Below are 26,062 nucleotides of genomic sequence, written 5' to 3' on the forward strand. Positions count from 1 at the left end.
ATAAAAAAACGTCGATTTTCCTTACAAAATAAATCACTTCAGACTCCATTGAAGAGCACGTGTTCATCATAAAGAGGGTGGATGTTTGATTTTATTTCACTAAGAACTTGTGTTACAATACTTCTTACCTTTCATTGTCCTCTGACTAGTGCGCAGTCACTACACTTTATCACCCGTAGGTGGCGCGTTTCATTCATTCCAGGATCCCGGATCCATGTTATCCCGCTTCCCTCCCTCAGGATCGATCCTTGCTACGTCACGAAACACCTCCGTTCCTCTCCACTCACAGTTTCAGTATTGAGAAGCGCAGACGCGGTGTTCACTTCGCCCGGAATGAAACGCGCAGTTCTTTTGGAAATCAGCCATCACCAACAAGAGCTTTATTCACAGCGCACCTGTTATTTTTCAACCAAAACTTGGCCTGTTTTCCCAGACTTTTAAATCAATCTCGGAGTAGTTTGTTCCTCCTAACTGACCGAACTGACTGTCCATACCTGTGCTGGATGTCGGATGCCCTGTCTATAGATTTCCCCCCATCTACCTGGCAGAGATTATTTCCTGGAAGGATGCATATTTCAAGGATTACTCGTTTTGCTTTTCGCAATTCTTTGAAAACTTTTCTTCTGGCGTTGTCCGTCTTGACCACTGCGAGAGTCGCAGGTAAGGGATCTCCTTGTTTTTCTAAATAAGCAGATAAAAGTAACCGACCTCTCATGGAGCATGGTAACCAAGAAGCTGTGAAGATGCAGTAGAAACACAAATACAGTTTTAGGTTGCATTGTTTAATGTGCTGAGAGTTTGTGATAAAGTGTGCACGGATAGAGTGAAGTAATCTAGCAAGCCTAATAAATCTGGTGCCTCAGGCTGTGCGTAATTGTTTCAAGTGAATTTTCCATCTCCCTGAAAATGTGTGTGTGTGTGTGTGTGTGTGTGTGCGCATATCCAACACCCATCCATAGCCAATACAAACTGAGATCCAATTCCTCAACATATTCCAGAGATTTCCTGTCCAATCAATAAGATTATTTGAAAGTGATCTCTTTCCTTTGTTGAAGTCACTAATTCATTTAGTTCACTGCAGGGGTGGGGGTGACAGATGTCCATGTTTCCTGTTTTGAGCTTGCCCTCTCCAGCCTTGCTGTTCCATTTGGTTAAAGAGTTTAGGGGGTGGTGGTGGGGTTGGGGCAGATGTTGAGACCTGGATGGTGTCTCCTAACCCTTTTATCACCCTTTCCAGCAGTGTAGATTCTTGTCTCTCCCCTAAAAGAGGTTCACAGCATAAGGAACACAGTTTGGCTGGTTAAGTCTGAAGCCTGGGATTTAGCACCGTTACTACTCTGAGTATGATGAATAAATTGGACTTTATCAGTGAATAAATGTGTGAGTAAGCGACAGCCACATCACTGCTTTGAGTTAAAGGCTCATGGGGGGCGTTTGTGCCTAACCACAGGAGGCTGAGCTCTTTTGGCCAGCACCACTCACCCCCCGTGAACAAGGTGTGGGGATATTCAACAAGGTCATTGACATGCTAATTGATTCACTTGCTAAGAAGAGTCCTCGAATCCAGAGCCGATTGTCTCGGAGCCAAACAAAGGAGGACTTTTGGTTAAAAAAAAAAAAAAAAAAAAAGTGGGATGGATTTTTCAAACATGAATCTTTAATTTACATTTTGACCTCCCTAATTTAATAGAATATCTGTAACCCTATTTGTGGTGAGTCTGTTTTGTTTGGGCTATGGCTTTTATGATAACTAATTGGATGCTATTAAACTGAGGGTCAGTTAAGGGCTTGAAATTAAGACTTGTTAACTTTGTCATCAAATGCTGTTTGAGTCAGTGAGGTTGGTGTTCTGGGCATACAACCATGACATTCCAATTTCCCATCATGCCCAAGACTAATCCAGCAAGGCGAATGTGAACAATAACAGCCAGTCAGAATGATTGATGTTGAGTTTCCCGCTGTGCAGCTTACTTGAGCCCTGCTTCCAAAGAGGTCCTCACTGACGCTAAATTAGTATAGGACTTTTTAATAACAGATCTACCCGGATTGGAAGGAGCACATCTGGGGTATATTTACAGTACTTATAGAAATCTCCCCCCACTGGTGTATAAAAATGGGTTCTGCCAATCTGCCAACAAACACGACCACTCTGGCCTGATTTATGAGGGTCTAAGTTGTTACAGCACTTTTGGTATGATGAAACAAAGAAGAAAAGTGCACATTGTTTTGTTTTTTTTTTTTTTTTTTTTTGTTTTTTTTTTTTTTATAACAACACCTTCCTCCCCCCAATCCATGCCTCGCTTCTGAGCTGTGAAAATAAGCAGAGCAAGAAGGAGTGGACATGGTTGAGGAGTTCACTGTGTTAATCCTGTGTTAACCAGGGCAAGGGCGTAAATCTACAAAGAGCCTAACACCCTGAGCCACAACAGAGGATTTGCAAGTGGAAATCCATGAAAAGGATAGTTGATCCTTTAGGATCATTGGATATAGAGAGTATCTTCATCAATAGTCTGCCAACCCCTTAAACTGATCAGCATGGACAAGGGTTAAACGAGGATTAGACATCAAAGTGCCTCTGCCTGACCGATGAGAGTGTTTGGACCAGTGAAAATGAGCATTAAATACACTTTTTTCTCCATTAAAAGGTAGTTACAAAGTATGGACCTGTCATGATGATGATCTGCACGCAGTGTGACTTTTGAACACTTTTTGAGTTGTGGGCAAAACTGAGAGAGAGGGTGGGGATTTGTACAGTAGGGTGCATTAATCAGCACAGTCTGCATTGCTAATAAAGTTGCTTGCACTGCTTCTGGAAAGACCTGTCATGATGATGAAAGGCATCCCTTGATTTCCAACATGCAAAAGACTGCATTTAAGAGGGCTGCGGTCAGCAGGCTGGGTATGAAATGGAAATGTTTTTCGAATGGTTTTAAGCTTTGAGTCTACGGTTCCAGAGAATCTCAATTCCAAACATACGTGACTTGCTTTTTTATTCCCCTCAGTGCAGTGACGTGCCAGGGAAGGCACCAAAGGTGACAAACTTACCGTCCATAACTTGGGAGATGCTCCGAAGGATGGCTGTGGTTTGTGTAACGCAGAAGTCTATAGATATGAGATCACAGCTGCATGGCTGTAGATATCCTGCTGCACCTTTTCTTCAGAAAAAAGCTTTAATAAGAGTGGTGTAGTACTGTGGAAATATGATGAATTGGAAGTGATCTGGATTATTATTATTAATATTATTATTATAGGCTTAATACTAAAATCTGGTCTGATTTAAAAAAAAAAAAAAATACCTGGTCTCGATTGTTCTGAATAATCCAAAAAAGCTGTACTGAAGATTTATAAGCACATTCCTGGAACTTTGCAGCAAAACTTGAATTACTTGAAACTCTCCACTCCTTGAATTGCTGTCTGCAGTTTTCTAAAACTATAGACATTTGCTTCTGTCACTGTTGTTTATGATCCTTTACATTTTATGTAAGGCATATGTTTAATAGTCTTACTGACAATCATGTTCTTGCATTTAAACTGTTCTATTCCCTTCTTTGTTTCTGTTGGTGGATGACTTAAGTCTGTGGAATTTCTACTGTCTCCAGCTTCTAAGATTTCATCTGACAGTTTAAGGACCCCAATTCATCCAGACTCCATGTTAAGCCCATAAAGCGACATTTTTCCAAGGGCCACCCAGCTTTAGCTCGCGAATAAACTCCCTAAGCCTAGCGGAGCCAGGGATCAGTCTGAATCAACAGTGAGTGTATTTTTATTATTAATAGAAAAATTTCCTCCCCTTATAAACCTCTCAACCTTTACCTCCAGCAAGGGCTCTTTTTAACGGTCTAGAAAGCTTGTACAGGTTAGGGATGTTTTCTGACTGTTGTGCTTGGGAAACATTTAGAGTTGTAGTTATATTACCTGTATTTATTTAAAAGAAGCTTTTATTCTAAGCAAGTCAGAGTATAATTCAAGTACAGCGACATTGCTAAGCTAGAATTTCAGCAAAATAAAGTCATTGCATAATGTGCACTTTTTTGCCTGGATGCCAGACTGTAGTAGGAAAAGCAGTGGTGATATTCAGAATTGGCCATTAAATGAAAATAACCAAAAAATAACATGATGCTAGTAATAGGGGAGGAAATGAGATCTCGCATTATAATACCAGATCTACCCTTCTTTATTTTCGTCTTACAATAAACCTCCAGTACTTCTCAAGCTTTCATCTTAATATCCCTTCACTTACAGTACATTTAACTGGCTAGTAGATTTGAAACAGAAATGGGGGGAAAAAGTCATGAACCCCACTGATTAGTTCTGATTCTCCTCATTGCAGCTGGTAGGTAGTAAAGTATGCTTAAACAAAACTGAACCATGTGTTTGTTTGTAGTCTTTTATGGATAGATATGGAATAATAACTTTTACAAACATCAGTATTGTGTTGTCACTGGGCAAAGTATGTTATTTGAGATGTATGTGATCAGTGGTGCTGTATGTTATTATAAAGCTATGAAACTGTTTCTGACCTCTGACCTTTTAAGATGCTGTTAAATGCTACAAGTTAAATCATTCAAGTGCTGTATGATTAAGGATCCACCAGCTGACCACAAACATGTAGAAGATAAAACAGAATGTTTAGCATTTAGTACTTGTAACTATGAACGATGGACTAGTTTGACATGTGAGACCGTCATAAATCCCATAACAGGTATCAACTGATATATGACGAGTTTAACAGATTTTGTGTATTTCACCAGTAAATTATTCATGATTTGGTTTGTACTCCGTCTGTCCCGAGTCCGTATGAAAAAGTGCATACTGCAGTTTCTGAATAGATGATCGTACCTGGCTATGAATTTTACAATAAAAGAAGTTGTTTTCTTAATCCTGAACAGATGATGGCTCTGATGACGGTATATACATGCAGTTCTTATCTCCCTCTGATGTGCCAGGCGATGATCCTCTGACATAAACCAGAATTTCCTATCTTCTTACCTAAACATTGACACATCATTATCTTGTCTAACGCATGCTTCCTCGAAGCTGTGTGGAAGACATATGTTTCATTTGTACTGAAATAGCACAAACAGTATGTCATATCAAGACTCAAGACTGGCTGATTTTTTTTTTCCATCTTAAGCACCGGTAGCTTAGCAGGAGTCACCATGACTTATTGTAGAGCTGACATGGCAATTTTTGTTACAAAGACCCATCAGCAATGGAGCACGTTCAGCCCCAGTAGAGAAATATTAATGCGGTTGCCTTCTGTTGGAAAATTGGATCAAGTCTTAGCCCATGGTGAAATACTGATGTGAATTCTTTATCTGGTAATTTGCAGGAAGCTCTGTATGTTAAACATGTTTAAAGCCATTTTTAAAAGTCTTGTATTTGTTCTTGGTTTGTCTGGAGAGATTGCCTGGAATAATGTAATACATCACTAAGGATAAGCATAGTGTCTTCTAGCCTTCAGACCGTGAAGTGTTCTTCTTTCTGCTATGAAGAATACTGAAGCAATGCAGTTCACTCAGAGTTGTTAGTTTGTGGTCGAAATGGAAACAAATCCAGCATCATTTATTATTATTCCAATACATCAGCAAAAAATCTCACATTTCTTTTAAACGTACCATCATTTTTGGCCTCATTTTCTTCGTTAATGATGGTGAAATATGTTGCGAGATTGCTCTCAGGCCTCAACCATAATCACTGCAGTCCAAAACTGTTGTTTTATTGCTCGGCTGTTAAACAGCATCTCTGGATTTGGAATTTGATTTGTGCCTGTAAAAGTTTTACATTTGAAATGTATTATATTATTTTAAATTTAACATGTTTACCTCGAAGTACATAACATGGCTCAAAGAACTAATTACAAAGTTCTAAGTGCGTTAAATGTAAAAGCAAACACCCTGCTGGGGAAAAAAGACCCCAAAACAAGTCCAGCCTGTCTATAAATACCATGAGGGGTTTTTTCAGAGGAAATGACTGATTATTTGGCCGGTGTCTTATCAGAGTCTTAAAATTAAATGTTTTCAAATGTTTTTAAATATGATGTATCTTCAGTCCAGTGCCTTAATGCTAATCAAAAGCATTATGTAATGACATTGAGGTTTGGTTGGACTGTGTGTGTCTGGAAGAGCTGCTAATCTTTTCCAAGCTGAGGGATAAAGAATGGTATGCTCAGGGGCTGGTTTAGGGGTGCAACTTGCAAATGTGGATAAAAGGAGGCATTTTGAATGTGAGTGACATCAAATAGATTTGACAAGCCACAAATGTCCAGTCAGATTGTTAAACACATGGAAAGGGAGGTGCAAGCGCCAGTTTGACGACTTTGAACTAGAGATACGGTTTATGAGGGATTTTTTTGGCTGCAGTTTGCTCGTTAATAATTTTAGCAATATGAAAACAGGTGTTACTGCTCACTCAGTCAAGTGGTTTGTGGTTTCTCTGCCTTGCTCTTGGAAAACGTGTAAGAATAACTTGACAACAATCGTGTTCTTCATTTCACATCTTTAAAGCAAATATATGCATAAGGAGTGAGAACTAGCTGTTCCATAATGAGAACTCGTCAGGTTTATTGTGCTTTTCATTTTAAAAGTTATTGCCATAACACCCTGTTTTCAAGATATTTCATTACGTCTCATTTACTTTGATTTGCGAGTCAGGTTTTATTGGCCTTTCTTCTTTTCGTTTTGACACGACCTCACATTTTCTTGTCAAATGAACATTTTTATAGCTCGCTCTTGAAGATGATCCACACCTAGGATAGACACGAACTGTCAGAAAACCTCAGACCTTCTTGGTGCCCCCCCTTCAGTAACACACCCCTCCGGTTTGGCCTGTCCAGATAACATCTGTTACTGCCCCGCTCACCCTCCTCCAAATGAATTCACCAGGGATGTGTAGAGGATCATCTGCTCGAGACCTGAAACAGATTGTGAAAGTCAGCCAGATGACGATGGAGCACAGAGAGTCTTTTATTAGTGTCCGTCATGTATCTGTCCTCGCTGATTTGAGGTCCCAGCTGTTTTCTCCAGAGAACTGGCATTTTATCAGGTGGCACCTCAGCCTGGCACTGAAGCAGACGGGGGAAGCTGAAAGTGAAAAGACGGGAGGGAAGGAAGGAAGGAAGGAAGAAAGAAAGAAAGAAAGAAAAAGAAGCTGATGAGTGAAAATAGTTTTTTTTTGCAGTCATGGCACAGAACAAAGAATGTACTTGAAATGTCCTCCAATTATGTGCTGCACTGACAGACATAAGAGGATGAAATACCTTTTGTTTAACATTGGAGATCCTGGTGTTAGGCACTGCACGGAATATGGTTTGTTTCTAGTGAACTTGAAATGAACTCTTCAATAGTATTTAAATGTATTAAGACTATGGGTGGACCTTTAGAAAAGTTCTGGGGACTGGAATGATGACATGACAGATAAATAAATCAAGATAAAAACATGCGTGAACAACGAGGCACCAGGTTAATTTGCACTAAAAGGTTTTCTAAAGAATTACCCTCATCTGTATCGAGCATGTTTCACAGAAAATATGTTTTGATTTTAACTAGTGTTTAAAAGAGCACCAGCTTTTTAAATATTTCCAGCATTCATGGATGACGGAAGCTTTGGAAGTCTTTTAAAAGTTAGTTGCTGTGGTTTACATCACTGACATTGTCTCTTAGTGAACCTGTTAGAAGAAAAAAATAAAGTAAACCAAAGAGTGTGGTCTCACATGCTGATGATTATAATTGGCCATTATGACGGCTACATCTGGGTTTAAACCTCACACTTTATATTTGCCTTCATGCAGTGATTGCAGTTTCCTATAAATAAATATCTGATAGAAGTGATCATATTGCTGTGTCACGCAAACCTCCAAGGAGCCTTATAGAACCTCGCCTGCGCCATGCTTATTTATCCAGATGTAAGAGTTTTATTATAGAGACGACATTTTTATCATGGACGTCACCCTGAGAAACTAACATCCTCAAAAAGAAATAAACTAAATTTAAAAAACATATGCATCAGATTCTGCCACATTCTTTTATAGGAATAAAACATAAAATGGTGTGCTGGGAGAGGAAAATAAAGTTGCTAATGGTCCAGAAGTCGATAGTTGAACTGTAGTGTTTTATTCACAATTCAGCAATTTTACCAGTGATGAATTTTTTTTCAGTTAGTAGAGAACTGGCCACCTCCACGGTCCTTCAGTAAAAACAAAAAGTTCACAGCTTTACCTCCAGCACTGACATTGGAAACTCCTTCTAGAAAAACTGAACAAATGCCAACTCACAAAAATGGCACCATATCAACAATTATACACGTTTGTAATCTGTTTATGTGGCGCATCTGCCATTTAAGGCCCTTTTTCTATAAAAATATAACACATTAGTATAATGGTATTCATTTCAACTTGTACAGCCAGAACTCCTGTAAGCATTATAGTGTGCTGCCATAGAACATTAATCAATGCCTTCTGAATCAAGACTATTACAGCACTTTTATATAAACGTTTTAAATATACTACCCTTTCAAAAATGGATGGATTTGTGAGCTCAGCACCCTCTGCATGCTTTACACTTATGCTTCGATGATGTAGAACGTCGTTATTCTTGTTTACATTATACACATGTTCATGAAGAAGGAGAAAGTGATATTGCAAATAGTTTAGTCTGTTTAATCTGACTTTTTGAAATATCTTAGTCTTTAGGAAATAGACATTCTTTTCATCTTTCTTTGAGTTTCCAGTCAGCCTTGGGAAATTCCTTGGTTTAAGAAACATGAGGAAATTTCTGACGCAGCTGAGACTTTGCTGGTCTTTAATCCACAGTTTGAACCTTCACATGTTTTGAATGAACCACCAACATGGAGAGCAACACAACAGATTGGTACACTCTTAAGGAATAAAATTTCCTCTAGGGTTTTTGGATGGTTAATGCATCTAACTCTCAAAGAGGGTTAAAATTGTTTTTAACATAAATCTTTCTTTTGCAGGGCTCTACATAAAACCATTAAGGCATTCTTTATACGGATAAATTTACAAATGTTTTGGGGAACTAGATTGAACCTAAAAGTGTAGACTGAGAGATGTAGGTTTGTGTGCTAAAGTCTATATTATTCTTTAAGAGTCGAATTGGGAAATTGTCCGCACCATCCTTGTGCAATCTCTTTGTAACTAAATGTGCTTTTCAGCATCTGTGCCTCTGTTTTTGTGATACTAAGGAATTGAAAACCAGTTTTAAAAGTGGCATACTTTCCCAATGCATCGGAGCTTGGCTTTTAATCGGTTACTATTGTTTGTTTTTTATTCAGTTTCCATCTGATAGGATTGGACATTTCCATCCTTTTTTCCACATGTGCTTTGGAGACTTTTTGGAGGCGGCGTTAAGCAGTTCGGTCCTATAACGAGTCATTTTTTGTAGCGTTCTGCCGTCTGTTCTTAATTTAGCCTGTAAACACACACACACACACTTAGGACACTGTCTTATTGTGGATTGTGCATACTTGTTCAAGTGTGTAACTGTATGTCATAGAGTTTGTGAGGTTATGTCTATTTTTTTCGTTCTTGATTCTTTGGCTCTTCTCTGCTGCTATCTAGTTAATTAGAACAAATGGGTCTGAATCCAAACAGGCAGGTTTTTTCTTTTTGGCTGTTCCATTTCTTGATGGTTTCTGTGTAAGAAAATCCACTTGAAAGAGAGGTGTACTTAATAACAGAGTGCCTTAAACGCATGGCCATGAATTGAAGTTCTAATGAAAATTATTTCATATTGTGGTTGAATTTAAACCCTCTCCTGCTCTTTAGGCTTTTCTACTGTTGTCTTTTTCAGTGTAGTTACAAAGCTATACCAGGAAATGACATACGAGTAGCAGAAGTTTAACAATCTGTTAGACAAAGTTGACTGCTCTTTACACTCAGGCGCTTTGCTAATCATAGTTTGGTGATGGAGGCCAGAGAGAATTGTACAGCTAGCAGCTGCATGCAATGTTTTTAGTGTTCTAAAATACTAATCCCTAAACACATCTCACAATGATTTTTAGTTAAATTCACGAACCAACCAAAGCTCCTAAGCTGTTTACTCCGTTAGTACTTTTTCAACTTTCTTTCCCCACCCCCGTTTTAACATTTTTTTTTTTTTTTGCTTTGACTTCAAGAGAAGGTCCTGTATTTACGAGATGGAGACTGTTGTTTTAACCCAGGCATTGGGATGAAATTACCCTCCGTAAGCTACCTTAACGATGAGGGTTATCCCTGCTGCTGGTTGGAGATAACATCTGGGGGTTTTTGCGATCGGTGAAAATACCATTAGCATGCAGACAGTGATAAAATCTCCCAGCAGACGAAAAGCTTTGTTGTAGCTGAACCACTCGGCTCTCACCGACATACCGTTGCCGTAATGACAGAAATGGATCTGCTGATGGCTGTGTTCGATCAACAACATATCCAGATCGTGCTCGACAACGTTGATGGAGCCGATCAAACAACACTATGCGCCCTTTGAGAAAACCCACTTAAGTGTTGGCATGGTGTTGATGTTGTATGTACGTGTGCGTAATGCTATGTTTTATCAACAATAATTGTCTATGAGACACAAATTTAGGAAACGTGTAAAGATGTGCAGGTTTCTGTATGACACATTAGCATGGCTAACCTGATGGCACAGAGAAAGGGTGTGATTCCAGAAATCCCTTTATATTAAAATGACTAAATTGTAAAGGAGAAACATCTGTGTCGACTTGGCAGGAATCTACAGGTTGACTAATCACGCCTGACCCGTTTTGACAAGTCTGCAGCCTGTTTTGGGATATGTATTGCATTTCTTCAATCATTGAATTGCCTGCTTTTTTTCTCAAGGTTATTAATGGATACAAAGGCACTGATTGTGAAAGTAAGAAAATATTAATCATTTTGTTTGGAGGGGAGAGTATCTGTAACGTGAAAAACTGTTTAGTGGCATCTGCTTTTAATTACACTGCATCTGCAGACATTCGTGGCTTATGTTTAGAGCTCACTAACCCTCTCAGGCTATTCTCTCTCTCTCTCTCTCTCTCTCTCTCTCATTCTTTCGTTCACATACGGGCACATCTGATGTCATAATGTTTAGCACAAACTGACTCACTCACACATGCACCCATACTTACATTTTTCCATATTTTCCTGACAGATTCCCAGGCTGGAATTTTACCTTGGGACCACATCTCACTGGTCAGCAGTCAGAAGTGACTTGTTCTGTTTTGCTAGACAACTCACACACATCCCCTCTTCCAGCTCAGATTTCACTGAACCCTCACCACACACACACACTCTGTAGGCACTCCTAAACTTAGCCAATTAATAGGAGCCAGATGATGAAGACTTTGCATGCAGCAGCTTTAAGAAGATTTCTGACCAACCATATCCCCGTTTTTTCCTCATGTCTTATTACTCAAGTCGCTGTGATCTGTTCTCTCAGGCAGTCAAATTTCATGCTTGTCTTTTATTAATCTGTATTTCCAAATAGTTTGTGGAAGTTCATATCCAAGTGTATCCATGTTTTTATCCTTGGCTTTTGTGTTTGTTTAGGTTAGTTAATACTTTTAGCCTATAATCTCAAGCAGGATTTAAAACTTAAACCTGGAGAGGTAACCGCTGTGTTACTAAGAATTTATTTGTATTTTGTGAAAAATTGGCCACTCTTCCATTTATCATTTTGTGTATGCAAGATATATTTATTAACGATAATCAGTTATACAATATCTGCACACCTTATATAGTAGAATAATCGGTGGCAGGTCGGTGATATGTGAAATGTTAATGTTACCAGCCCGAAGTTGTTTATTTTCCAATACCAGCGTGTCCAATAGTGTTTTATTCTTCTCTGTTTTTTTTAAACACAGAAGTTTACTTTGCTAGCAGTCCTAACAATTTCTTATTTATTAAAGAACACATTGTACTTTTTATCAGCTTATAGTTAACATTTGAGAACATTCACAGAACAAGTTAACTTCTGTTATCTAACAGCTATAAACAGTTGTTCCCTCACCAGCTTTTCTTCTTCTCTCTTTCTCCAAGTTAATTCTACAAAAAAGGCAGCTTGTCATGCTACTGAGAAAACACAAAGCTCTCTGTCCTGTGAACCTTCCCTTGTCTGAAAATTTAAAGGAACAGACTTGTGACCAGCTCTTACAAAACAATGGCACTGGAGACTTCTTCCCATAATGTTAGATACATGTCTGTTTACAGAAAATTCACCATATCAACACTCACCTGTATAAAAAAAGAAAAAAAAATTTATGTGGAGTAACTAACATGCAAGTCCTTGTGAAGTAGCTGGTGTAGCTGAAACCGCTGTCAGAGCAGCTGGTATAGTGATTAGCAGTCACATGTTCATAGAGCGTTCATAAATTTGTTCTTAGATGTTTTTTCTAAAATCTGAGATGGTAAGTGATCATTTTGTATATTGAAATGGAACTGAATTTATTTCAGCAAGCAAATTTAGCTAGCTAATATAACATGACCCAGCGTGCAGCACTGGTTAGCTAGTTGTTTGTCAGCTTTCTCTTGGTACAGAATTAAACCTTGGGCAATTTAAAAGGCTGTAAATATATAACTCCTGAACATTTATAATAAATGCCAGGTTTATGTGTGTTGTGTACTGTAGTGCAAACATGGAAGCATAATTAGCGCTGCTGTATGTTTTTAGTTTGCTAAATGGCCTTCTCCTCGGTGAAAATGAATGGGACTACTTTGGCATCGGAAGCATTGCTCACACAAGCCAACAGCAGCTGCCTTTCACTACAAAACCGTTTCAAGCAGGTTTGCCCTTAGGGGCTTTTGTTTTGGATTTTTCTTCTTTCTCTACACCTGTATTAGCCCATAATCACTTCATTCAGCAGAGGACAATAGTTTTGCCGTCAGTACTGAATCTTTTGGTAGTGTTTCAGGACTTCTCTCTGTTGTGGGAGACACTAACTCAGTGTAACAAATTACATGTTTGCATCAGCGCCAGTGTATAGTCTGACTTCCCTTCTGTTGTTTAGTGAAAACATGACTGTAGAGTCCGTGCTAAAGAAACGTCTAGACAGACAGATTCATTAATTTGTCTCTTTATTTGCTTCTTCATTGCATGTGTGGCATGATTTTGTAATTCTTGCCATCACACTTTCCTCATTCCTTATCCACCTGTCCAGACTATGTCTTAGAGGATGTTGTATTTTTCTAGAAAATAACAGTCAACAAGAGTCAACATGAGAAGACTGATTGATTGGCATTCCATGGGTTTGTCTAAAAATGAGCCCTAAATGTCAGAGGGAGATGATCTGATCCCTACCCAGGATGTGTCTGAGCCCTTCAATTAAACTGACGGCGGTTGTGACGTTCCATGTCTGAGCGGCATCGGTGCTTGGAAAAGCGATCAGGATGCCACGATTATGGAACTCTGACTGCTTTTCCAGTTGACCTGCTTGGTTTTTCTTTTCTCTCTGTAAGAGTGGATGGTGAGGCTTTTTGTACGATGAGGTTTTAGAAGAGTAACGGTGCCGTCTTTACAGTGATATGTAAATGATTTTTCTTAGAATTGTCTCTACGTAAGGATTCGTCAGATTTACGACTTTAAATAACACTTTACTGATTTTACATGTCAGTTTAAGCAATCATTAAGCATCATTACCTCAATGTAGAATGAACATATAATGACAAATACTTTGTTCTACATTTATGAAGCATATGCAGTGGCTACTTCAGTCAAGTAAGACGACACTTGACCCTCCACAGAGACAGTGCCAGGGGGATTTTTAAATGCATTCGGACGCTTAAAGAAATCCCTTTGTTCTGTAATCTGGGACAGAGTCGTTGACTGAAGAGACCCATTATCGGCATGGCCACCTAGATCATTCCTCATTCGCTCTCCTTGCTAAGAGAGATACTCAATCCTTCTCTATTGTGTGCACCAAGTGGCTCCTGTTGTGTTTTCTTTTCCTCAGTTGGTTCACCGTTTCCCTCCAAGGGGCTTTGGTCTCATTCAGTTTAGTCAGTGTGTGGTGTCGCCATTTTGTTCCTGCTTGTATTGTTAGGAAGTCTTTATCGTGTGGTTGTTAAATGTGGTGTTTATACTGTAGAATGAATGTTGTGGAGTAGGTACCTTTTTTATTGTCTGTTCTCACTGCTCTTGGTGTTTATAAGAGAAGTGAAAAGAATGAATCCACCCTGAATCACCTGCATATTAATTTCTATAATAATAATGATCGTCACTGGCATACAAGACTTATTTTATTACTTCAAATTTCATAATCTACATATTTTCCCATTGGTGAAGATTTTCTTTACCCAGAATACACAGAATTCCGTTTTACTACCAGCTGATGGTGGCGCCAATGGAGTTGCATCTTGCATCACTACGTAACTAAAAAGAACCATGCAGCAGGACTTTTGTTGTTTAGTCTCTCCTGTGTTCTCATCTCCTCATCAGTACATGCTGCTCAAGCAAGCAAGCTTCCAAAACTTTCATGCTGACACCACCATCAGCACCATCCTGCTTTTCATCTCATAGATTGCTATGGGTTATTTAGTGGTAATTATAAAAAAGTGCTGTTGCTTGTGCAGACTTAGAAAACATGTCACCAGGAATAGAGATATTCTGGAGATTTTATGAATAAGAACAGGAAAGATTTCACTGAATAAGATAACAATAAAAATAGACATCAGACAAAGGTGGGAAAATTACCAAGTTGTTACCAAATGTCTGAAATCTGCAGAGTGTTTCCATCAGGATTGTGCAAGGATTGTTGAGCTTTATCCAGGTCTAAAATGATGGCCATACACACCAGTACTTCTCATCAATTTCCAGATGATTTGCATCATCTGCAGCAGCAGCATGTCTACCAGACCTTCATGTCTTTCATCTGGTGCAAAAACACCGCATAGCAGGCTGACTAAATTTAGGTAAGGGGAATGGTCTGTAATTATTTAGTTTTTGTGGAACAAATGTTCTGCTGGAGGATGGGCTTTTGTAATTTAAATGCTAAGTAAATTTGATTAGGAAAACAGGTGGAATCTGATTATAAACCAACTCTAAAAATATGTGCATATGCTAAAGTTGTCTAGAAATGCTAACTAACCTTTTTTTTTTAAAAAAAACATTGGCAATGTTAGCATGCTAGTTTACATTATTTGACAAAACATATTGGTTCAGCTCAACAAAATTGAGCTGAACTGAATTTACAGTTGCACAAATAACTAGAGGTCATCATGTATGATGGAAGGCAAGATTAGGTTTTATTTTATTTCATTTATATTGTTTGAATCGTAAATAACATTATATATTAAAATTTTATTAAGATAAACAGTATTGCTGTTTGCCAATATATAGAAAGGAATTCAGTTCTGTTTTTGACATATAAAAAGCAACATAAACAAGCCAAGAATGGACAACACTCACTTCCAGGTTGTATTCTTCTGCAATACATCTCGAAATAAATACATTTATATACGAAAGATATTTCATGAAGCTTGGAGACATTATACAGTATGTATTACAGTATATAGGTTTGCTACCAGACTCCCAGCAAAACAGTAGTGTTGCATTAAAAACATTTATTTATCTCCAGAAAATTGACAAACAAAAAACATTGATCTATAAGAAATTCATTACAAAAGGTTAATTATAAAATTTTAACATCCAATCAGCTGCTTCCAAAAGAGTGAGGGTTATACGAATATAGTAACTAATAATACCTGCAAGAGGTATATTTCCATAATTCCTCCTGTTCTTATGTTTTGTGTTTGTGTTGGTAATTGATGGTAATTGATTATCTGCACAAATTCAGCTTCACCAAAACAATCTATCTTTTCCTGTTACAGATATAATAAAGGTCTGTTTAACTGCAGCTGCTCCACTGCTGCATACTTGTTTATTATTCATTTTTAATTTTGGGGCCTGGTGTTACTGTCTGAAATTTTCTTAGCCAGTCACATGATCTGGACTAGCACGGACATTAAATCATTTTGAGTGCTCTTTTATTACTGTCTGTTATGCCTGCTTTTGATTGCCAGAACCAAACACTCCTCCAAGTTGGGTACCAGGTCAATCCCTAAATAAGACCTGAATAATTAAACCTTATTGGCGAATGTAATGTTTTATGTTCTACTGGAAACATGGTGTTCCTATTAAACTGCTGAACAATACCAGAGCTGGCTGTTCCTGTCAGCTCTGTTGTTTGTCCAAGTTTAATATCCCCAGGATGTTAATGTTGGAATTGTGTCAGCATGCCGAACGCACATCATAACATCTCATAAATCTAAAGAAATAATTTAAACACTTTAAGAACCCATCAAATCTTTTGAGGAAAGAAAATTCTTGGCGGTCTGTGTGTGATGTGATGCTGTATTTTTTGAAATGTTCCATTCGCATCTTAAGGAACAGTTTAAAACATTTTCCTTTCGATGATCAGATACACTGACGTATTTTAAACGAACTCCTCTGAAGTCATTTCTGGAAAGCAGAAGCACTGAGCCTTTGAGATGCACTTTGAGTTCATTTTGTTATACTGCTAGATCTTTTAGTTGGCAATAACAAAAAAATGGTCATTATTTCTTGGTGTTGTTGCATAGTCAAAGCACATTATTTAAAATTAGACTAGCTAGCATTTTTATTATATTTAAATGATATGGTGGTCATAGATTACATGGCTCTTTTTTATTTTATTTGTCTCTACAATTTAATAATTTATTATTTTAAAAAGTCAGTGAATGTAATTCTTAATTTCTATTTTGCTGATTTTTCTCTGGATTTTTTTTTTTTTTTTTTTTGATTTGTAAATGTCTGTTCGGCACTGACTTGTGGTTTTGCTCCTTGTTCCTGGAGTGTGCTGTGGGTTTTGGGACAGACTTAGTGAGCCTTTAGGAGTTCTTGAGGTCTTCTGAGACAGCTAAATAGAGTTTACATAAACATTTCTTTAAATAAATCTTTTTTTTTTTTTTTCTTTTTTTTTTTACATTTATACAGTTGGCAGAAAGCCTTCATCCAAAACGACTAACAACTGAGGCGGAATGCGAGCCAGCGTTACAGCTAGTAAAGGGGCTGACAGGGAGGCAGATTCCTCTCAGTTGACTAAAAGTAAAAGACAATAAAGTTTATGAATAGAATTAAAAGCCCCTTAATGTAGAAGTGATATAAACACTAATCACAGTGTGGGCAGTTCAATTGATCTTATCCTGTGAGTCAAATAAGGCTTGAAATTATAATACTGATAGTAATAATATTAATAAAAATTATATAATAACAATAATAATAATAATTAAGCAGGAGAAACTCAAACCATCGATCACAATAAAGACCACCGTTAGACCATAAAACGCAGTAACATGGCCAAAAAGAAAGCACACCTATACATGTACCTACCCGAACACAGTAAAAAGGACAGATTTATTTCAATGTGTTCATTCTAAAACATTATCATTACTATAGCAACAACCTATTCTCAGTGATCTGTGTAGAAAACACTGTATGTAGCCTAACAGTGAACTAATTATAAAGCATGCTGTTATTTAACAAAGGGAAGTATATAGTCAGTGGCATGCTGTGGCTTTCTTTTAACATTTCTAGATGATTTCTAGATTATTTAACATTTCTAAATGAAGTCTGCAATGGCAAAACTTTGCAACAGTCATGAGGTTGTCTACCACAAGAGTCTTATTAACTTATTAAGTTCATGCAAAAGCAGAAGCTACTATAAATAGCCCCCTGACTCACCAGTTTCTTTTTTCTGCTTTCTCTTGAAGTTAACAGGACAAAAATAATAATTCTTTCACGTTACTGAGAAACCACAGTTCTCTGACAAACGACTGACTTTTAAATCAGTAAAAAATGTCAAATAAATGAAGTTAAATAAAGATCTCTTTAAAGAAAGCTACACCATTTTGTTGCATTTGTTTTATCTTATTAAATTCAAGAGAAAGCAGAAAAAAGACACTGTTGAGCCAGCGAGTATTTATAGTAGCTATAATTTAACAGGACAGGAATTTGTTTTGTGGATGTTTCACAACATTAAATGTAACTATAAACAATTAAAAAATTGTAATCATTGTCAAATTCCCTAGGAGAACATAAAAAAGGATTACGAGTCATATCGGAATGTGCTGTTGTAGGAAAATAATCAACTCCGGGGTGGTAACAGTTTTATGTCAATTACATAATGGTAGTAGCGTGTTTTTGTCGAATGACTAGATTGCTAAGAACATTTTGTTATCTTGAGTTGCAACTGGCCATCTTGTTGAAAAATAGCTATTATACCTAATTGCATTCCAGTTTCATGGTCCAAGTAAACACTTGGACAAAGAAAGTTTTGCAGCCACAAAGGCAATTTGTAATTTTGATGTAATTATGAGTCATATTATTTAAGAAGATTATTTTGCCAAATAATCTATCATATATCATGATGTTGGATTCTAGTATGCTAGCATTGTAAAATATGGAGTGAATGATGTTAAGGCTGATGAGTCTTGTGTTAAAGCTCCAGACTGAAGGAGGAAGCATGTCTCACATGCCTGCCAAAGGATGTCAAATATTATAGAGAGATAAAGCTCTCAGAATTCTGCCAGTCCAACATTTCGGTTCCAGGTTTTGTCAGGATGGGTTCCAGTTATGTTACTCTCTTTCCCTCCCTGCTAATCTGTTTGAGTAACACCTGGAAGACCTCCTTCTCTCTTGCCATTGGCTGCCTCCACTGTGAGGTAAACTTAAAGTGGCTGTGGTCTTGGCTTAACCATCTGGCGTGTGGACGATTGTGCAAATATGACTGCCAAGACCCCTCATATAAGACATTTAAGCACCTAATTTCAGAAAAGCTCTGCCAACACAACGCTTGGGTGTGCCAGTGCTTGGTTTAACCCAACAGAAAGTACGAACCAAAGAAAGGAACAAGAATATAGAGTGCAATTTTTTTATTAAACAAGCTGGATGTACCTTTAAGGTGTCTGTTCAATCTGGATCATTTCGCCATGTCAAGCCAAGAAGCTTTTATTGTCATTTCAACCACATATACCTGATGCAGTATAGGGTGAAATGAGACATCGTTCCTCCAAGACCCTGGTTCTACATAGACAACATAACAACATATAGCTACAGAACAAATACAACAACACAGAGCTAAGGACAGAAAGTAAGATGTCCTAGCTACATAAAGTGCAACGTGTGCAAGACAGAAAATACAACACAAAACGTTACAGGACACAAAAAAGTGCAAACTAGAAGAACTGTAAACAAGTGGTTTCTTGTAACATACATGTTTGTAAACATATACGTATAGCAGCAGTTGATGGCAGTATAAAATGTGTAAAAATAGCATCAATTGAAATAGTGTACAAATACAAGCATGTAAACAGTTATGATATGGCTGGAGGTATTGATGTACAGTATGTGTCTGGTCTCGGGTTCGGAACAGGTCAGTTCACACAGTTAAGTGTGTGTGTGTGTGATCTTTAAGTTAGTCCTACTGATAAACTACCATGGGTAATTTCAAAACTCAAAATTTTTAAAATCAGCTCTTCGTTGCTGAAGGCCCAAATCACAGCAACTGCAACCTGCCAACCACTGTGTAGATTTTGAGCAAATGCTTGAACTGCTTCCTGTGCTCTGATTTAGCAGACTTAGCATCACACCTTCTTTGGCCTTGCCTGCCTTGCCTTGGCAATTCTTTTTTTTTTTTTTTTTTTTTTACAGTATCTGCTGAACCACTTAGCAAGGTAGACCATGAGCTAATTCTTTTACCGGTATTTTGACAAAATAGAGGTCGAGCTTGAAGGCCTTAAAAAACACTGACAGGCCCATGTGAATCTCCTCACCAGGTGGCCACAAACCAGACCACACTAAATCTTCCAGCCCCCTCCTTACCTGTGCTCAGGTGTCCATGGTGAATTACTCTTAGCTCACTGACCATGTAGGCTGAGCCCTCTTTTCATTTGGAGTTTTCAGCTTCCTTCTTCGAATGTGAGGTTGGTACAGAACCCTGCTGTTCTCCCAGTGGGAACCATAGTCTCTCTGACTTAAGCAGCCTTGGAAATAACAAGGGGAAGACGTCTGTCTCTGTGATTGAAGACTGCCTTGGGATTTCTGCGCTGGCTTGAAACGTGCCCCCGTGCACAGTTGACATGGGCTCTAGTTTATTAGGAATGAATGGGGCAGACCCATGGGGAGCATTTCCTATAATGTTTAATGTTTCATCAGTGGAGAGAACACAACACATGAAAACTCACAGCAGCAGCTCGATGAATTAACATTATATAATTCTAAGAGTAAACCCATTATAATAATCTGAATTTTTGCACAAACCTGAAAAAGGAAACATACACAAACCTTTACGGTAATAGCCTAAAAATGGTAATTGAATTCAGGTGTTCTAATCAGTCCAGGTATATATTTGACCTGCCATGGACTTGAAGAAACCACATATATCTAGTTATTCATGCTTGACCGTGGAAATCCATTCCTATATAATATTGTTTAATCAAAAGATTTTAAGAAAGATCTTAGAAGAATAGAAGTTGTTGAACCTCATAAACTCTCATACATGATTTACAGAAAGACGAAAACAATGAATCAAGAATCTAAAGAACATTAAAGAACCTCAGTTTGGAAGATTAGTTTGTGAGGATGTCACTCTCCTGTGAGACTGGGATGAAGATTGTGGCAGAGGAAAAAGTACACTACAGTAGTGCCCCGTTTTACGTCGTTTCGACTCATGTCGATTTCGACTTTACATCGCTCATCCTTAAATATTAAATTGAAGAATTAAATCCATTTTACGGCGCTTCACACAGCCTTACGTCGGTCCCTCTGTCATATAGTAACAATGAAAAATGGCTAATAAAACCAAACTAAACAAAATACTTTTTTATAAAATAAGAAAATACATGCATTCATTCATGTGTCAGTATAGAGAAGCCGCTTCTCAACCTAAAAGCCTGCTGTATGTATAGAAGTATGATAGGTACTTAAAGCTTCCTTTGGAGTGTTAAAAGAACAAATGTCATGTTACCAGATTTTATTAATTTCTTTTTTGCTAAATCGCAAAAGCTGTTACCAGCTGTAAAACATCGCAACAGCATTGTGATGTAGAGCTGAGTCAGGACCTCAACAGCTTGTAACCATTGAGAAATCCGGAAATTCTGCAGCAGAATGTGAGGGCGTCTGTCTGTGATCTGAAGCTCAACAGAGGGTCAGGAATTCAACATGACTGATCCAAAACACAGGACTTAATCCTCAACAGAGGTTCAGGAATTCAACATAACAGTGGTGGAAAGCACAGCGCTTAATCAACAGCACATCAGTTTAGACAGAGGAAATGCATTCCTCTGCAGTAAATTCCTTATCCCCGTCAGATGAGGCTGTCTATCATGGAAACACTGAGTATGAGGCAGGAATACACCATACAATAGGATGCCAAACTATTTACTTTCCAGTAAAAATACAGTACTGTGTATATATCTCGTTTTAAAATGTTACCCCCTCTTCTTCCAGTTCAGTCATTTGCCAGTTCCCAGCTCATGATACATCACTGGGAACATGTGTGTTTTGGGGGGGGGCCTTAACTGCCCTCTTCCACATACATGAGCTCAGACACCCATGAACATTTTTCTAGGCCCTTTATAAGTATTTTTATATATTCTTATGACTTCCAGAGAATTCCAGAGTCTTTAACAAACCTTTTTTTTTTCCAGCACTAGAACTAAATAAATCATTTAAGCCCAAACAGCATTTTCAGTAGGAAGTAATTACTGTCTGGTTTAGCATCTTTACTTAAGGAGGGTATTTTAACCTTCCTCTCCTTTTGAGGGAGTCTGATTGCTTAATAAGCTCTGATCTAGGATTAGCAAGTTGTTAGTCCTCGGCCCGAACACCTCGGCAGTGTTATGACAAGCACTCATCAAATAAACACCTCCTTTATGAGATGACCTTTGGAATTGCGTAGTGGACATCTGATTAATGCTGCAATTAAAAAGCAGTTTGCGAAGGTAGCAATGGCATCCAGATGTTATGCCAAAAAAAAACCCATCCGAGTTTCCATTGAAAGTGTGGATCATATTCCCATCAGTTTGGCTGACAGTTGCCAGTCTTTCCATTTTTACTGTATCTGACATTCCCCTTATCTGTAATATACTCATTCTGGGTTTTTTTTTAATAGTTGCACACTGTTTTCATTTATTCATGCTTTTGTTGGTTTCCAGAACTGAAATTAGTTTAAGATTTAAGACGCCTTTAGAAGAAAAGAGAAATTATACCAAACACAATGTGCCGTCTTCTCCTTTAAAGTTGCCCTTGTTGAGGGTTTCCTGCATATCAATTATGATGTGGTTTGGCTCTGTTTTGGACAGGATGGAGATCAAAGACAGCAAGCAAACAACATCAGTTCAGCCATCTCAGGCAGTGGCTTGGAGAAACCAAAATCTTGCTCTTTTCACACTTACCTTGTGGCCCTAATTTTGATTCATGGAATATACCATGGAATCGGGACCTTTGTTTTGTCACCCACACAGTTAATCTCTTGCTAGTTTTATCTCAGGCTAGTTTGAGCTCACTAATTAGTGGTGTGGAGCCATGGAATGGTTGGCACTCTGGATTCTCACTATCCCTTAGTCGTGATCTTGGTTCCCGCCCACTCACTGAACTGTGACAGAGGTTTTCTGACTGTCCACATGGCAGTTGTGTTTGGACTTTGCAGGTGGTTGAGATTCTCTAAATCCCTGCCATATTGACCCAATCCTGTCATGTCTACATGAACACGATGCCCCTCAGAGATTTGAAGAGACTGTAAACTTTGTGTGAGGTGCTGAATGAAACACAAGTGAAGGCCTTGAAGCTAGGAGAGGCATGCACTAAGAAAACAACAGATCCAAGCACTGGCCAACCACACTGCTCTGTATATATGGAAACTGAAATAATTACAATATTACACACAAAACCAGAGGGCTGTTGAACTGTTTGTTCCAGTCCTGGGTTTTATCATGAGAGGCCTGCCAGAAAGGAGATGACTAGCAGTTAGCAGTGATGAATTTTTCGCACTGGTGTGTGGTCCTCTTGGAGAGGATATATAAGCTGCTTAAAACCCTGCTCGATGGTTGCTACTGTTTTTTTTTAATGTCTCTTAATTTGTAATTCATACAGTTGGAGGGACATCACCGATTTAGAAAGTCCAGGACAAAAGGTGCTTGCTGCTGGGTCAAAAGTGAAACGGTGGGCAGGGACAAGGCCATTAAGGGGGTCTCAATGTGACCAGCGATGGAAATCAACAAAGAACAAAGAGCCAAAAAGGGAGGGAATGTGGGGGGGAGTAGGAGGAAAAACACCTATTGAAAAGGAGTTTGAACTGAGAGAGGTAGAGGAGAGGGATGAGGCTTACCAGACGACCCTCTCATGTGCCCCTGTAGATGGAGTGGTCTGGCTCTCCATTTCTCAATGGATGTATTCATGGTCTGGCCAGTTGGCTGGAGGAATGCAACTAGAGCAGATATTGCCTCTCACTGGACTAATGGCAGTATCTTACTATACGCATGAGGAATTTATGAAAGATATATTATTAGCCTGTTATTGGAATACTGTAAAGCTAAAAAATTAGAACAAAAAAGGTATTCTGTAGGAGAGGTAACATTTACAATAATGTAGATATGGATTCTTGAAAAAATAAAGACGAATGTCAGGCAGACATTATCTTTTTCAGCAGTATGTAGACCATTCAATTGACCTCTCATTATGTCTTGCTTTATTTCTTATGTTTATTGAAAGTAGAAGATGTGGGTGGGAGAAGAGATGTGCTGCTGTTAGTGGGCTCAGACCCTTTTAAGTTTAATTGCAGTTGTTCACAGACACTAAAGACTTCCTCTGGTGACTTCTAGACCATAAATGCTTTCCTCCAACTTCAGCTTTGTGATGTTTTTTTTCTTCTTCTTTTTTTGTAATTCAGTAACTACATGTTCAAATGTGGTCAGCTCACTTGGGAACAAATTGAAGGAAATAGGCCTTATCTGACTTAGTGAGGTTATTAAATGTGGAAGGGGGCAAACAAAGCTCTTGTGTACAATCATTTATTTCAGTGTAGAATTGGTAATGTTATTTTAATCAGCAATGGATATTTTTGGCTCAGCAATGGATTGAGGGAAAATGGATTGAGATTCTAATGTGCTTAGTTGTGGTTGGACCTACAACATAGTTGTTTACTGAACGAGTCTCCAATGCTGACTTCATTCATTTTTCTGGAAACAAAAAAATTTTCATGTAACAGCTGCTGTGGACTGAACTTCAGGATGGAAGGATGGACTGCAATTTATATTAAAATGCTCCTGTCAGAAAGAAGGGAATGCTTAATACTGTTATAGCAGGTTTCAGACAGATTGCATAAAATGTATAATATAATTTACTTGGACAGTTTATATATCTTTTTAATTATAGAGTTTTTTTTACTTTATATAGATTCTTTAGATATATTTGTTTTTTTGAATGACTCCTTAAACCCCTGTCCAAAATGGGAAATGGTCAAAAGAGTACCATTGCCATTGACAGGTCCTAGTTTGTATTGGTCTGCATGGACATGTCTTCACAAGTGCCTGTTTGTTTAGCATTAACCTTCCTCTAAACTGCTCAGTGCAATGTTTGCAAAAAGTTACTGCCTCATTCGACATGGCTTTTAGTGAATTAAGTGGATTAAATTATCATGAAAAGAGTATTCAGCACCACCAAACATGCCTGCCACCAAACATCCACCAAACATCACAAGTCTATCCAGGTAATAAACCTTTAATTTTAACATGAGAACATTTACATGCATGTGAGTCATAATAAAAGCCAGGCAGCCATTTCACTGCTATGTAAATTGGCATCACAGTTTAATTAACAAGTATTCAGGTCATAGTTCAGATTCTGTAGGCAAAACCACTACACAAATGGGGTGGGGGGGTGGGGGGGCTTGGGATAAAACAAGAAAGCACTAGGCTTTGTTTCCTCACACATCTGCTGAGCACATGGCAGTGCCATGCAAGAGCAAATGGGAGATTGGAGTGCAGTTGCTGTATATCCCTGGGACTGATTACAGCTCATGAGGAACCAGAGATTCAAACAGTCATTCACATGGAATCTGTCCTGATTCTGAAGCACATATAGATATACCGAACTTTAATGGTTTGACTTCATACTGTGAATAAATACTTAAATGGATGAATATAAGTAGCTGTAGGAATAACTGTGATGGAATCAGAAACTTCAATAAAGCGCTAATTACACATACACTTCATACTAATGCTCTGAATATTCCAAAATCGCATACTCAAGCTCTCAGCCTCAGCATCAGTGTGAGAATTCTAAGCTTTATTTTGGCAACCTAAGGTTTCAGAATGTTAAACATGCTGGCTTGCTGCTCTGTTTTTACCCATGATTGACCCTTCTGGCTTCTTCCTAGCCACACATTTCTGGTTTGGTTTAGTTTGCTTGAGTCCACTCACTTTGGCCTGGCCTCGGCTTCATTTAAACTCGAACAGACAGTCCCACACACAGAAGCCCTAAGCACAGAGACTTTGATCAGTTCTTTCTCCTCTAAGGCCTTTGGATCCTGTTTGATGTTGCCCTCACTGATATGTTTCCCATCAGTGAGCTGGGTTTGTAGTATAGCACATGTGCATCATTGATGGAGGGAAGGGGGTGGGGCTTAGTGCAGAAGTTGTTAAAAGTAGAAAAACACTTGTTGGTCTGCAACTAGTCATGGAGAAGTCTGCACAGTTAGCCTTTGTTTTCTCAAATGGGGGCTGAGCGGTGAAGTTTCTCACTGGTTTTGAGTTCAAAATTGGGATCTTGAGTGAGACCCTAAATCAACTATGACATGCTTGGATTGGATTCTGCCTTGTTGCTATGTCTGCCTTGTGCTATGATAAAAGCATCTGCCAGAAATTGTGTTCATATCATGTGCAAGAAACATCAGTCCGAAATAAAAATAAAAAGACCAAACCCCCCCCCCCCCTGAAAGCTTTTAATTACTCATGAGGCATCCTTCATCTTCAGCCTGATATGATCCCATTGGGCTTTGGTTTGTGTGAGCTAAGATTTGGCCTGTCTACAGATTCCAG

General features: G+C 38.4%; 1 protein-coding gene across 2 annotated transcripts in view; it reads left to right on the plus strand.

Moving 5' to 3' along the window:
- Nucleotides 1–273: 273 nt before the first annotated feature.
- The window catches only part of ror2 (receptor tyrosine kinase-like orphan receptor 2), a 66,426-nt gene continuing 40,637 nt past the window's right edge, over nt 274–26,062 (plus strand). For both annotated transcript variants that reach the window (XM_058412110.1, XM_058412111.1), the window contains exon 1: nt 274–660. In XM_058412110.1, coding sequence (XP_058268093.1) covers nt 504–660 — 157 coding nt within the window. In that variant the 5' untranslated portion in view covers nt 274–503. The remainder of the gene's footprint in view (nt 661–26,062) is intronic.

Source organism: Hemibagrus wyckioides, linkage group LG16 (assembly GCF_019097595.1).
Source record: "Hemibagrus wyckioides isolate EC202008001 linkage group LG16, SWU_Hwy_1.0, whole genome shotgun sequence".
NCBI lineage: Eukaryota > Metazoa > Chordata > Actinopteri > Siluriformes > Bagridae > Hemibagrus > Hemibagrus wyckioides.